Source organism: Micrasema longulum, unplaced genomic scaffold, assembly GCF_059751315.1.
Source record: "Micrasema longulum isolate JH-2025_06_02 unplaced genomic scaffold, ASM5975131v1 h1tg000570l, whole genome shotgun sequence".
In the NCBI taxonomy this organism is placed as follows: Eukaryota; Metazoa; Arthropoda; class Insecta; order Trichoptera; family Brachycentridae; genus Micrasema; species Micrasema longulum.
In genome coordinates this window covers 287,989-302,936 of record NW_028277766.1, presented here as the reverse complement: position 1 = coordinate 302,936, position 14,948 = coordinate 287,989, and the positions used below count along the sequence as shown (strand labels likewise).

General features: G+C 32.5%; 1 protein-coding gene across 3 annotated transcripts in view; it reads right to left on the bottom strand.

Moving 5' to 3' along the window:
* The window catches only part of Src42A (Tyrosine-protein kinase Src42A), a 203,849-nt gene that overhangs the window by 39,283 nt on the left and 149,618 nt on the right, over positions 1–14,948 (bottom strand). Inside the window, exon 1 of one of the 3 annotated variants that reach the window (XM_088228206.1) lies at positions 9,453–9,891. The exons of the other annotated variants lie outside the window; for them this stretch is intronic. Coding sequence (XP_088084332.1) covers positions 9,453–9,535 — 83 coding nt within the window. The 5' untranslated portion in view covers positions 9,536–9,891. Of the gene's footprint in view, positions 1–9,452; positions 9,892–14,948 lie in introns of those variants that run through there. 3 annotated transcript variants of the gene reach the window in all.

Below are 14,948 nucleotides of genomic sequence, written 5' to 3'. Positions count from 1 at the left end.
TAAAAAAATATAAGTAAATGAATCACAAGAATAAAGAAAAAAAAACAAAATAGAAACAAATTGTATATTTATGCTAAGATGATCTAGTTCAATAATTTTGCAACCCTTTTATAATAAACACGTAATAAATTAACCCGTTGCAGGTGAAGTAAACCTTTTTGGGTTTTTAATTAACACGGGCGTTTTGTACATAAAGAGCCAGATTTATTATTTGGATTATAGGGATTACAGCAATATAAGAAATGAATTTACTTCACCTCAAAAACGATAGTTTACTTCACCCGCAATAGGCTAAAAAAATATAGAAATCCGAATACAGTTGTGAATTTTGGTATGAATTGAACTTATCTGTGGTCGATTGCATCATTGACATGAACATTAAATAAGTTAATTATTTGAAAATCATTCCTTAGTTTATTTTTCTTTCGCGAAGCATAGACACGCGACCCGGATAGAGCGGTATTATTATCTAGGAGAGTAGAAGATTACTAGTGGACGTGGACACGCCCATACAGGTATTGTTGGATAGGCCTACATTAAGAAAATCAATCTTTGTGTACCTACGATTTGTACTAGTATATCTTAGAGATATCTACCGAGCTGAGGCAGCCAATAAATTAAGTAAAACTATGTATAAAATTTATATTTGAAGCACCAACTTTGTGGTTATTCATTATAATAAAATAAAAAAAACAACGTTGTTTTAAAGCCATTTTTAAAAAAAAAATAATAGTTAAAAAAAAATATTTAAAAAAAAAATCGTATCCATCTCACATTACGCTTTCCATCCTTACAAGACAAAAATACTTAATTTGTTATCTCCATATGAAATATTTATTAAGCATAGCATATCTCGGACTACTGATGGGACAAAATAGATTTCAGATTTTTATTTTGACTTAGAAATACATTTTTATGACGAGAGTGGACATCGATGTTTTATTTACGTATAAAATAGCTCATTGCGATAATTTCTGCGTTATTATCTTCAATACGGAAAAAAGTGGACTTCCGTGTTTTATTCTCTAAGGTACGAATATTGTCTTAGATTTCATTATTTAAATATTGAGCGACTCACAACTTTTTAATTCTAATATTCATAATAATAATTTAATCCAGTTAAATCCCTAAATGGCGCAGAGATAATTTCACCATATAAACAAAAAAAACATGCTTTATTTCTATGAACAATCACAATTAGCTCATCTCTAAAATTTAAAGTCAAAAAGATTTTGATTAATAGGTTTTTGAGTAACTTAAAACACTTTCCATAACTAATGAATGAAATAAATATTAAAAAAATATATCAAAGCTCCTCTAAGCATTTTTTCCCCATAATGTCATATTTTTATGGTGCATTTTGTTTGTTTTGTAATGTGTCTTTTTGTTATTCTATGAGTATCGTCGGCCTCGTGGTGCAATGGTCAGCGTGTTTGCCTACCATGCAAGAGGTCTCGGGTTCGATTCCCGACATGGTTGATATGAAATATTTATTTAAAAAGGTGTTTTCAAAACTAGAATATTTTATAGTACCTGAAGCGTAAGACTGATCATCTGACCTTCATGTAACAAATATGATCAAGATACGCCGCGATGAGTGTACCAATTCAGTGCCCTATGCACCATTATGTGCGGAAAGGGAATGATGATGGTGATAATGAATATTGTCAATGCTTATTTAGTACTAGCTTATACCTAATGAGAAAAAAATAACGACAATAGATTAAAAAAGGTTTATTTCAAAAGGTATGTACTTTTCGCGATATTTTAAAACTTAAATTATTATGGCGAATCGTTTGATTGACATGTATCCATTTTTTCGTAAAAACCACTGTATCAAAGGAATTCATCAAATCCGTAAAGCGTTTTATTAATAATTGATAAAAAATCATAATATTTTAGCATGCGGAGTCGCTCAGATTAGTGGTATTTTAACAGGTATTATTCATTATCGAAAATTGATAAAAACCTAAAGCTGTACAAAAAAAATAATGTCATTGAATGCAACATATTTCAAAGATAATAATATGGATTACGAGATGGCGGTTTTACAAACAAAATATACGTAAAAAAGGATTTTTTAAATTATTTTATTTATTAAGGAATTATACGGCTTGGTACAGAAAAATTACAAAAAATAGATTAAACAATTACAAAGCCAATTAAAACGATTCCACGGGAAAAAATAAATATAAAAAAAAGGTAGAAGTTAGCGTTTAATATGTAAGTGTGAGTGTGTATCAAATGGAATATACTGGAAGGGAAAGGGATAAGAGAGGAATTTGGTTACGCATTTGATTTTGTAATTCGCAAATGTTTAATTTCATTCTTTTCTAAGCGAAGAATTCTTAGTGATACAATATATTTTTATAAAATGGCGAATGGCGCCTGGGCTGCGATTTTAAACGCTCTCGCGGCCGTAGAAAAATCTTTTATAGCGCGAATTTACATACAAAATACGCGGTGTAAAAGTGTTTTCTACGGCCATGAGAGCGTTCGGGATAGCAGCTCTGCTCTGGGCCTCTCCCCGGTTTAACGAGACTGATTAGTATTTGCAATACTAGGGCCACGATTACAATAGAAAGTTAAAAGAGTTATCTTCGACTGTCTATAAAGAAAAACCGATATTTTTGTACGAAAATGAGTATATTTGCATGAACATTTAAAGTATATTTGTCGGTAACCTATAATTGAACATGTTCAGAAGAAAGGGTTGTACGCATATTCTGCCTTTCATGCAGAAAACTTAATTTTACTTTGTAGATCAAATTGAAGATAAATGTTAACTTCCCATTGTAATCGGGGCCCATATCGCTCTGTCTTTGCATACAGACCTCGCTTCCTCTAAATTCATACATCTTCTCATACACGCCCCCACTGCCCCTACTTTTGACATGTCCATTTTCGAGTACTTGTTTGATTTGGTCATGCTATGCCTGTCTCGGTCTTCCTCATTTCCTGCATCCTTCACAATTCGCATCTTAATTTTTTTCAGCCGCTCTCTCACCGTTGTTTCGCTTTACATCTCCGAACCAACACTGAACTCCTTTCTTGATTTTGTCTATAGTGCTTATCTCAGCCTTACATAATGCACGGATCTCGACATTTGCGCACCTATCGTACATAGATAACTTCCCATTGTAATCGGGGCCATGGTGTTCGATCTCCTCTGCGAGGAAACGGCGTACCGGTTTGATTGGGTTGATAAACTAACTGTGGCTGTGCACCAATATATTTTTTAACGAGATTCTGTGGTCAAAGTTTGTTTTAAAGTGAGCCGGCAGCTGGATAGTGCATATCTCTCTCCATCCGCTTAGCAACGCCTGCTTTGTGTTTTACGAGGTTAGAATGCAGAATGTAGTGCGGCGTGCGGTGCGCGGAGATATGACGGCGCGCATCCGCCGCCCGCAGCGCCAGCCGCGACTCGGCCCCACTTGTTGCGTAACATTCAACTTAAATAGGGCCGCGGTGACCACTGAACCCGCTTCCACCGGCTCCAAGGGACACTGCTAGGGATGCGAGTGAGCGATTGGTAGAATTCACAGAGGCATTCGTAACCGGTCGTGCGAATATTCGATTGATCTAGCCGCACTGCCAGCTCTTTTGGACGATGCCTTTGATGACTTGATTTGAATCCAGTGGTTTTAAGCATTTATATGAAGCACTCGTAAACGTTTATGCGAATATTATTTTTATATTATTTTATTTTTTTACATAAGCATTTTTTTGAACATTCATTTAATTCCCGCCAAACTGCAAACGAAGTTTTTTTGCAGGAATTTCTCTCTTAAAATATTTTAATAACACAATAAAATGTACACATAAAAAAATCTTGAATATATCAACAAAATAAAGTAAAAAATAAAAGTAAAATACAGTCTTTTTGATACCGAAATACATTAAAAATAATAAACAAACAACACTTTTTTGAACACTTTTAAACGATGATGCATGAAATAGAAATGCATTTGGTTTACCGATGCAGTGCCCTATGCACCGAAATGGGAATGATGTTGACGATTAGACATTTTTAGGAAGAATTCTTTCAGCAGGCTTTATTGAGGATAAAAAATCAAGATATTTCAGTCAGAATTTACAAAGCAATATTTTTCAGGATCTTTCAGTCATTTCAGTTATTTTCAGAACTGGTTAATTCGATAGCTTATATTTTTTGTAGCAGATTATTTCCAACAATTACGGATTTTATTATATATTTCGATCATAACCCCCGGTTGTAAAGAGATTTCAACGGGTTATGCGAATCACTGAGTGGAAGGAACTGGGTTCCCTAGGACATGGATCATGGGTGTTGCATTATATGCGGACTTGTATATTTTTTTATTTATTTAATGTACAAAATACACAATTTTATCATAGAGCACAATTATATTTTTTTATGTCCCGACTTGTGAGAAAATTCCGTGTTAACTCGGGACTCTTCTATATATAAATCAAAAATATTTATTAACATATTAAACGATAAACAAAATAATAATAGAAGAATATAAATAGTAAAAATTTATACATTTCGAAAAATGGAATGCAGAAAAGAAGATCTCTATGCCTCTATAGCGCAGGCACACGTCATAATTCGATCATAACCCCCGGTTCTGAAGAGATTTTAACCGGTTATGCGCATCACTGAGTGGAAGAAACAGGGTTCCCTAGGACATGGATCATGGGTGTTGCATCATATGCGGACTCGTATTAGAGAAGGTCTATACCTCTATGTCGTATAGTATAGCGCAGTCACGTTCGCAACATGGTCGTTTCGATATAAACCGTTTTTATTAGCAGTTCTACGGGCTGATGGTCAATGAAAGGGATAACATCTCCGAGATGGGTATTTATATTATGATTTCTATATTACAAAGCTGTATATATACATTTAATTACATATTTTGACTATTATAAAATAGTTGATTGTTTAAGTAAGCTGAGATTTGAATGCAGTTTTTGTGGGAGTTTGTTTAAATTATCGAGCCCCCTTGAAGGTTCTTTATTTTAACGTGTTTCATTATTATTTTATTTATATAATAAATATTAATAAATTATAATACATTATAGATTCTAGAAATAGATTCCATAAAATACCCTGGTGTTATCATTAATAGGAATTTGCGATGGGAGGCTTAGGTCCGGTCACTGAACTCTAGGTTGAGAAAGCTGTGCCATCTATTCTGCTCTCTTAGAGACATTCTGGATATTGACACTCTCAGAAGTGTGTACTTTGCTCTGTTTCAATCCACGGCAACCTATGGAACAGCTGGCTGGGGGGGTTGTGCGGCATCCATTTTCAAGCCGCTCATAATTTCACAGAAATTATTATTAACTCCAACATACCCGTCAGAACAGCTGTTCCGACACAGGTGCTGGATATGAGACAACTGTACCTAAAAGAAGCACTTCTGGTCGAACAATAAGGAGAGGTCTCAGCAAAATGTCCGTACGAGGTTTTCCCAGAGCATGAATTATGTCATACCCAAAACTCGTACGACTTTTGCTCGAAGACATCTCTCATTTATCGCATCGAGAGTGTTCAATATTTTGGAAGAACGTATTAAGCTCTCAAGGACAAAAAATATTTTTAAGAAAGGAATTAAGGACTGGATTTTCCATAGTGGAAGGGATTTGAGTAGGAAACTCCTTAATGATTTTCCGAATGCTTGAGTTTTCTGATTACCATATTGATGTGCCATATAAATGTTTTTTTTTAAAAAATATTTTTTTATAATTATTTTTTATGTTTCTAATCCTTTATTTGTGGTGATATACTCGTGTGTCTGTGTTATATAATTGCTCGTCCCATCTCAACACAGGACTTTTAGTCCCATGGAGTTTGGACTTATTGTCTCAAATAATGTACAGTAAACTTATGTATGTAAATAAATAAATTATTGATTATAAGTTAACTAATATTATTTCGAAAAAACATAGAATTTGGGGAAAAAACCTAGAACATGATCATAATAATGAGAAAAGGCAAAAATCAGAATCTAATTGAGAAGAAAAGGCGAAGTCACAAAATTTAATTTTATAAAGGCATTAAAATAATTTTATGATATGGGATAAACATTTATGAAGAAGAAAAAACACAAAATTTTAAGTTAAGGTGGTGTTTTTATAAAGTATTTAACAAGGGTAGGCGCTCGAAGTGTTACCAACTTCACGCTGCTGTAGTAACCTAACGACTAATGAAAATGCGCTCATGTTTTGACACGTGTCACTCTGTTATATTGTTTTCTAATTCTACCGAAGCATATCGTTTTACGTCACAGTTAAAAAAAGTTATCGAAATGGAATTTAAACTCCACAGTGTTATTGCTCTGTATTTGGCTGGAAAATCGCAACCAGCCATTATTAATGAGCTACGACATTTACATGTGAACAAAATGTTTGTGTATCGGACTGTTCCACGTTACAATGATACTGGAAGCATAAAAAACGCCATGGAGGTGGACGTCCAAATACAGCAATATCGATAGAACTAGTTCAAACGGTGAAGGCCAGAAATCAACGTAATCCACGACAAAGCGCAGTTCAATTGGCGAAAAATCTCAATGCGTCTGCTCGTAGCATGGGGCGAATATTAAAAAATGAACTACGATTGAAGCCCTACAAAATACAAAAAGTGCAAGATTTAACGCCTGCACGAAAGGCGGTTCGCCTAGCAAGAACAAAGGTGTTAAAAAACTTGCACGTTGGTGGCGAGCTTAACAATTTGATAAAATCTTATCTGATAAAAAAAATTACGGTTCAGCAATATGTAAACAAACAAAACGATCGTGTATGGTTACAGCGCAAATTAAAAGACAATTTAAATCAACGAATTGTTCTGCGATTTCAATCCCTGGACTGGCACCCGAAGCGTAAGACTGATCATCTTCCCTTCATTTAACATTTTTTAAATCAAAATACGCTGCGATTGGTATACCAATGCAGTACCCAATGCACCATTAGGTGCGGAAAGGAGAATGAATGATTTTTTCTAATTTAAAAAAAAAGTAATATTATAACAAATTTTTACATTTACGTTTCCCATTACGTAAAAGAAAAACAATTTTTGTGTACATAATGGGTAGTGACTTCTTACAATAATGCGTTTATTTTATTTTTAATTATTAAATATTTTCAGTATAATAAATAAATTACAAAAAATATATACACGTGTTTTCAATCAGTGCTACACAAAAATGAATTAAGAATATAACTTTTCATGATGATGATGGTGATTTAGATTACAGGGCTCGTATTACAATGGGAAGTTAACATTTTTCTTCAATTTTATCTACAAAGTAAAATTAAGTTTCCTGCATTAATAGAATATGTGCACATTTTTTTTTTCTAAACAGGTTCAATAGGTTACCAACGTAGATACTTTCCCATAAAAATATACACATTTTGGTACATAAATTTCGATTTTACTTTACACCCACTACCTCGATATGTGCCGATATAGACAGCGTTTGTAATTGCGGTCCAAAGCCCGTGTTACAATGGGTTACCTTCAATTTTATCTACAAAGTAAAACTAAATTTTCTGTATTAAAAATATCTTTAGACAGAATGTATATTTTTTCTCTAAACATGTTCAATTACAAGTTACCGATGAAGATACTTTGAATTTGCAAACAAATATACTCATTTTCGTACAAAAATATCGATTTAACTTTACACCGTCTCGATATGCACCGATGAATTGTTTGTAATCGTGACCGAGGACTTATATACCTACGTTTTATTAAATAATATCACAGTATTATATTATATTCTCTACATTATAAAGAATTCAACACACTAACACCGAGAAAAATATAAATTTATGTGTGTTCATTTTATTTATTATTTTTTTAGAAAAAAATAGTCATTCGCATGTAAAACATAGATTTTCGAATATAAATACAAAATATAAAAAACAAAATATAAAAAATAATATCATAAGATTTTTATTTTCATAAAAAAACATGCCACTTCCTTAGATTTTGCTATAAAATAGCATATTATCATATATCTGGACTGGCATCTAAGTGTAAGAACGATTAACTTTTCTTTATCTCAATTAAAGCGAATAGTATAAAGATAATTTATGAATTAAAATTTAAATAGACAAACAAAATTACTGTTTTTATTATTTCACATTGAAAAAAATAAAAACTCGCAAATGGTTGTTTTCTCGTATAGGTAAAAAATACGTGATTGACCCAATAACTTTGTATGTCCTACGCTCTACCTTAATTAAATGCTGATACGCATAAACACACTTCATATTAATTCCTCGTGTTTGGTAAACAAACATCACTGCAATAAAATAGGGTATGCCCTCGTACATGTACTAATCAACAAAGAAATGGGAATGATGATAGTAAATCAATCACGTCTTATCAAACAAATAGTTACAATCTTGTCAATGAATTATCATTACCAACAACAAGATTACGTTTGATTCGTAGGAGCTGTAGGACTCACGAGACTTTGTTATTTTAGGATTTCAAATAAAATATTATTTTTGTATGGAATTTGCTTCAAAAACTTAATAACTAATACCTTACGAGACGACAAATTACTGACTCTTTGAGTTCTGACGCCCGAAATTTGAAAGATAGCTGATAAATGTATCTCTTCCAAAAAAGGCCTTTACGCTTTCAATAAACGTAAATAATAATTTCAGATTATTTTTTTATGACAGCAATTTCTTCTTGTAAGGACAGTAACACATTGAATTTTTTTTTAATTGGGACAAGTGAGAACATCACTTTTCTTCATGCACGCTAATTTCTTTGAAATTTAGGAAATAAAGATATTTTTTTCGTGCAAGGCAACATTAGATTGGAAATCAGGATATAAAAAAACAAAGGTGATGATCATCTTAATAAAGAGTGGTAAAATAGTCGAGGTAGATTAAAAACCCGATAGTTCAAAACGTTTTCAGGAAAAAGTATCGATCATAAAACAATGTTTACGAATCCTGCCAACTTATCACTACTACGTACTACGTCATTGATAGGTTACCTTTTTGGCTCGGCCTCGGTTCTAGAATATTAATCATTTTTGCAGCCCTAGAAAATGAAAGTTTTTTTTTAAAACTATTTATTAATTATTATTTAAAAGCAATAATGTGACATTTTAGTGCTGAATTTCATTTGATAAATCTTCAATCGAAGGTTGGTGTTTTGTACATTTTAAACACAAGCAAACGTTACAAACTCATCAGGCAGTCGGTTTCGTTTATTTGTTTTAACATTATTCAACGCCTAAAAAGAGATCTCACAAATGTTCGCAGATCGTCCGTAAACTATGCGTGTTACCAAAAAGGTTCGGATGACACGCGTGTCATTGGTTATCCACCACAGTACTTAGTATTATTTATTTAATTTAAAACTAAAAATACAACTTCAGATTTACAAAATACAAACGCGAAGCACGATGTTAATTTGGATTCAGTATTTTATTTACCTGCACAGTGCAAGACCTTCCCTTTGTTCAAGTATTAAATTTACATTCCAGATATCTGATGTCTCCAAATCCCCAATCCTCATGATTCATTAAACCTGATGATATTTTTTGCACGCATGGAGAAATTCACCTGTCACTAAGTCACATCACACCACGGATTTACCATCACCGTTCCTCGAATTGAAAATGCACTCAAACACCGAGTGATCCTTGGGTATATTTGAGTAATCGTCAAGAAAACTATAACTCGTAAAAGTCCAATTTACGGCATTTTGCAAAGATGAAATATTTTCAAAATTTGAATACGAGAAAAACATTATGATGACGTACTCCGTATAAAATCAAAAACACAAAAAACCTATATTCGAATTATTTTAACGGCGTTTTTCTTTATGTTTAAATTAAGCTGTTCGCTTTCGCCAAACGCCAAAACGAAACTAGATAGAGGTAAGTAACGTGCAGAAAATAAACAGAAATATTATTTACGAATTGTCGCGAAACTGATAATACGATAAGAAACTATAATAATTATCTGTTGCAATTATAAATTTTATCTGGTTAGATTAATAGCGTGTCAAATTTAGAAAAGAAATCAGTATTGTAAACAGACATTATACAGAAATTATTTTTGGCAATTTATTTTAAGAAAATTAAAAAAAATATATGAGAAAGAGTGATAAACACGGTTTGCACTATGTAAAAAAATCGACAAAAAATTTATCGATTTACTAAAATGCTAAAAAAATATGCAGCTGATTTTACAAGGGTCGTACAAATGCACACGACACGTCGAAATTAAGGTGAAATTTTAATACTTTGTTTTATTATTTAGAGGCTACTCTTAGGTGAAATCGAGTGGAGATTAGCCGGCTTCGTGGAGTACTGGTTAGTGCGTATGCCTGCTATTAAATAAATTAATAATAATATAATAAAAATAAATCCATCCTATATAATTTTGCCAATAGACTTTTCAGAAGCATATTATTAGCTGCCCAAAAACGGTCGATTTATTCAGAATAAATATTAATTATTCAGAATTTTTAATAAAGAAGATGGAAGGTTCTTTAGGAGTCGCTTTAGGTTTTCAATTTATGATAGTTATGATGATAAACCAATAATTATATATCGTTTGTTATCAGAGGTCACAAGAAAGACGCATGCAAGCCAGTAAAAATTACAATACTTACATCAACCACAGTAAAACTGCGAGAAATCTATGCAATTCAAGTAAGTATATTTACAAAACTTCTCTCTGCACGAACTGATATTATTTACAACATCTTAAAGATAAAGCTCCAGAATCCAAAACCTTTATTCATTTCCTCATATTTTAATTTCATGTTAACCATTATTGTTCTGCTTCTTTCAAGTATAAAACGTATATAAAATTAATCAAATTACTGTTTTTTATTGACATTATTTTGGGTCCATTTTGACATTTAAATACAGTAGAACTCCGTTTATCCGAACTCCAGTCATATGGATTGCAAAATATCTTTCGCAATCGAAATATGTTTATTCATAGTAAACATAATTTTATAATTTATAATAATTTTAGTTAATAGTTAAGCATATTCAATAATTTGATTGACAGCGATATTATTTCTTGCCCTTATTATTACTAACATAGTTGGATGATTTATAAAGCGAAATTTTTACGAAAATCACCACAACGGCGCTGTACAATAAACAAATATCGCAGCACGTCTTGCAGCTACAGAGCGCATGGACGATTTGATTCCAGTTCCTCGTTTCCAAATATGATATATTTCAATTAAAACATATAGGAGCGAGATTACAGTGCGTTTTGCAGCTACAGAGCGCATGGGCGGTAAGTAATCTAGATTTACATGTTTTAATTTGACAGTGAAGTTTATATACGAGTTTCGACATGGCACATCATTTTTCAGCTATTCCTTTGGAATGAGCTACCTCTTCATATAAAAAAAATGTTACTTCTCTAGCCACCTTCAAGAAACGCCTGAAACATTATTATTCCCCAGAATCCTGAACTCCCTGAATTTTACTGTTTTTTTTTTCAAAAATATGTATTTTTATCTCATTTTCTTTCCTTGGTTCCTCTTTCTCTCTCCTTCCAAACTTATCATCTGATTCCACACTCCCCATTATTTAATATGTATAACATAATGCAATTGAAAAAAAAAAAGTAATATGTGCAAGCCTTAACTCCCAATTATAAAACAGCCGTTAGTTTTCATTACTAATGTAATTTTTATTTTATGTACGTATCTTTTGATATATATTTATGTTTTTTTAGTACAAACTCTTCTTTTGATCAGTCTGTTTTTTGGTTGGCTGGGAGATATTGCTTTTAGCAATAAGTTATTCTTTGTACTTGAAGTTTTCAATAAATAAATAAGTTTAGTGTTTAAATGATATGAAAGCAAATTAAAAAATAGTCCCTGAGCAGGGGAATTGCTTTATCAGTTTTTATAAAAGTATTACTCGAGTGCCCAGAGTGAAGCAGTTGGTTTACAATGTATTATTTTGGTACACGTCAACTCAGACACAACACCTAGATGACAGTGGTTAATTTGTTACATAATATATGACCACTTCTCTCGGGGAACAAGTCGAATTTCCAATCACATGTATGTAACACACAATAACCGCATAAGTGCATAATGCGATGCGTAGTGTTGCAGAGTCAAAGTTCAAACCCCGCTCTCACGACTTGTTTCCCATTTCTAACACGGTTATTTACAATTCAAAGAAAATGCTCTCAAAATTGATATATTTAACACTCGAATCCGGGTAAAAAAAATAATAAATTAATGTGGTATTTTCTTCATACGATAAAAACTTTAGCTTAAGCTTTTAAATTTTTTCAAGGAAACAAAATACTGTTTTTAAAAACACCTCAAAATTGCGATGGAGACGTCGCATGAGCAAAATTTTTAGTTGCTATTTTTTTCTTTCTTTATTATTAATTATATATATGTACGCGTATGTATTTATGTATGTGTATTTGTGTATGCATATGTCGGTAATGTGATGGCAAATGGTTATAGATGCAGTTTTTGTCATTTTTCAAGTTTGTTCCAAAAAATGACCCAAATAGTTTATCCTTTGATGTGGCAAAAGGATAAAGCTATAATAATAGAAGGATAAAGATATAAGATACACGGAATTATCTTTTACAACGCCCTGCCCATCAGATTTTGAAACTTTCTTTTTGCTCTCCTGTAAAATAGCGCCGGAGACAGATATAACATTTTGCCATCACAGTACCGATATGTTTTTGTGTATGGATATGTGTTAGTATGTTGTACGTGTATATTTATATTATTTTTTATTTCTTTTTGCATTGTTTTATATTTATTTATTCTCATCTTCCTTTCTCTCTTTCTTTCCTATATTCCCATTCCACTTTCTTTCACTCCTAGTAAACCGTACCTAGTTTTCTTGTTCTGTCTTGTTTTCTATATTTTTGTTCCTATGTGAAATCCGTAATTGGTTTTGTTATTTGTTGTAATTCTGTATGTATTGTTAATAATATGACTGTGTTGGTTTCATGAAATGAAATATAAGTAAATAAAAGAACACAAACATTTAGTAATTTTATTTCAAGTTGATTATCAGAGGCATTAAAATTATATTAAATAAAAAAGACCGTTTCTCCAGAAGTCGTGTTCGGTACACTTGACACAAAAGTTTGGTTACAGAATGAAAATACGTCGCTTTTTCGGCGGTAGGTTCGGTGTTCGGAATGCCGAAATATCTTTGTTCAAGCTGTTGCACCTCGTCTCGCCTGTCAGCCGGTACCGTGATGGAAAGAGACACGACCGCGACCGGTTTCGAGAGCAATATTCGCTAACGAACACGCTCACGTTGCTGCTATTCGTGTTCCCATTAATCGGTGCAATGACAAGCACTGCAAGAATCGTCTCTCCGTCCTGACGATTTGGACATCGAATTAACAGAACAAAGAAAAATAATAAAATTACTAAATGCTTTTAAATATTTGTATACAGGATGTTCATTAAACCCTGTCACATCCGAAACCACGATGATTAGTATGAGCAAGAAGACATATTGGCACATTAAAATATTTTTTTAGAACTATTAAAAATTTTAAAAATAAAATATTTAAAAAAGCAAATGGTTGCTTACTTCTGCAGGAAAGAAACGAGGAGGGGGAGGGGAGAATCTGATACGACGCCGCCCTCCCCTCACTTCTCCCCTGCAGAAATAAGCAACCATATGTTTTTTTAAATATTTAATTTTTAAAATTTTCTTTGTTCTAAATATATTTTTATATATGCGAATATGTCTTCTTGCCCACACTGATCATTGTGGTTTCGGATGTGACAGGGTTTAAAGAACACCCTGTATAACCACTTAACGACTTTTCTATGTCCGGTTTCGAGACGTACTCGTCTATTTGTCAGAAAACCAATTAAACCAACATGCAAAACCCACTATATACCTTCACCGTAGTTGCTGCACAAAAATATAAAACCAACTCGCCATGCATTTTAATAAGCATCCCTTACATTCACTAATTAAGGAAGTTAAGGAAGAAATAGTTGAAAAAACAGGGAGGGAATAAAGGGACGGGCGTGAAATTAATAGGTATAGATTGACCATTACAATGGTACATCGTATAATGGGCTATATTGAAAGGTTTGATTATTGTCCAATGGAATATTATTTTTTAAAGCTTTTCCAGTGTGAAATATTTCCATTTTATTTACTCTTAACCGTTTATTATGTGCATGCACGATTTTAACTGCCGTATCTTTATTAAAGTCATGATTAAAATTGATTAGGTTATTTGCGAAATCGGAGAAATTGTTATTGTGCCGACACATATATTTTTGTGCAACAACTATGGTGAAGGTGTATAGTGGGTTTTGCATGTTGGTTTAATTGGTGTCCTGACGAAGAGACGGGGTATGTCTCGTAACCGGTAGACATAGAAAAGTCGGTAAGTGGTTTTTTACAAATATTTAGTGAAATGTTTGATCGCAAAGATAATACTTTAAGCATAAATAATAATATATATTTTTAAATTAAAACATTCATTGACAGGAATGTAATTTTACTAAAAAGTAGCACGTGTTTTAAGGCTCAAATATAAATGGTTTTAAACTAGATATATTTTTATTTTATTTGTAAAAAATATTTGTAAATTCGTTTACGGCGGCCTCTGTGGTGTAGTGGTCAAGACGCTTGACTCACACACGGAAGGTTCCGGGTTCGATTCCCCATGAAACACAAAAAAATAAATGTGATTTTTCTAAAGCCTGGGTGTTCTGTTATGTAATTCACCACTGTAATTGGGCCTCCTGGCCTGTTGTGGTGCAAAAATAAAATTCTTAAATACTTGAATTTTACTCAATTCGTTTGCCGTAATGCTAATAATTAATTGTAATAAAAAACATTTTTACTGATATTTAATAATAATAATATTTGGCTGATTTATATAGCGCCATTTTTTTTTAAAAATCACCTCAAGGGCGCTTTACAATT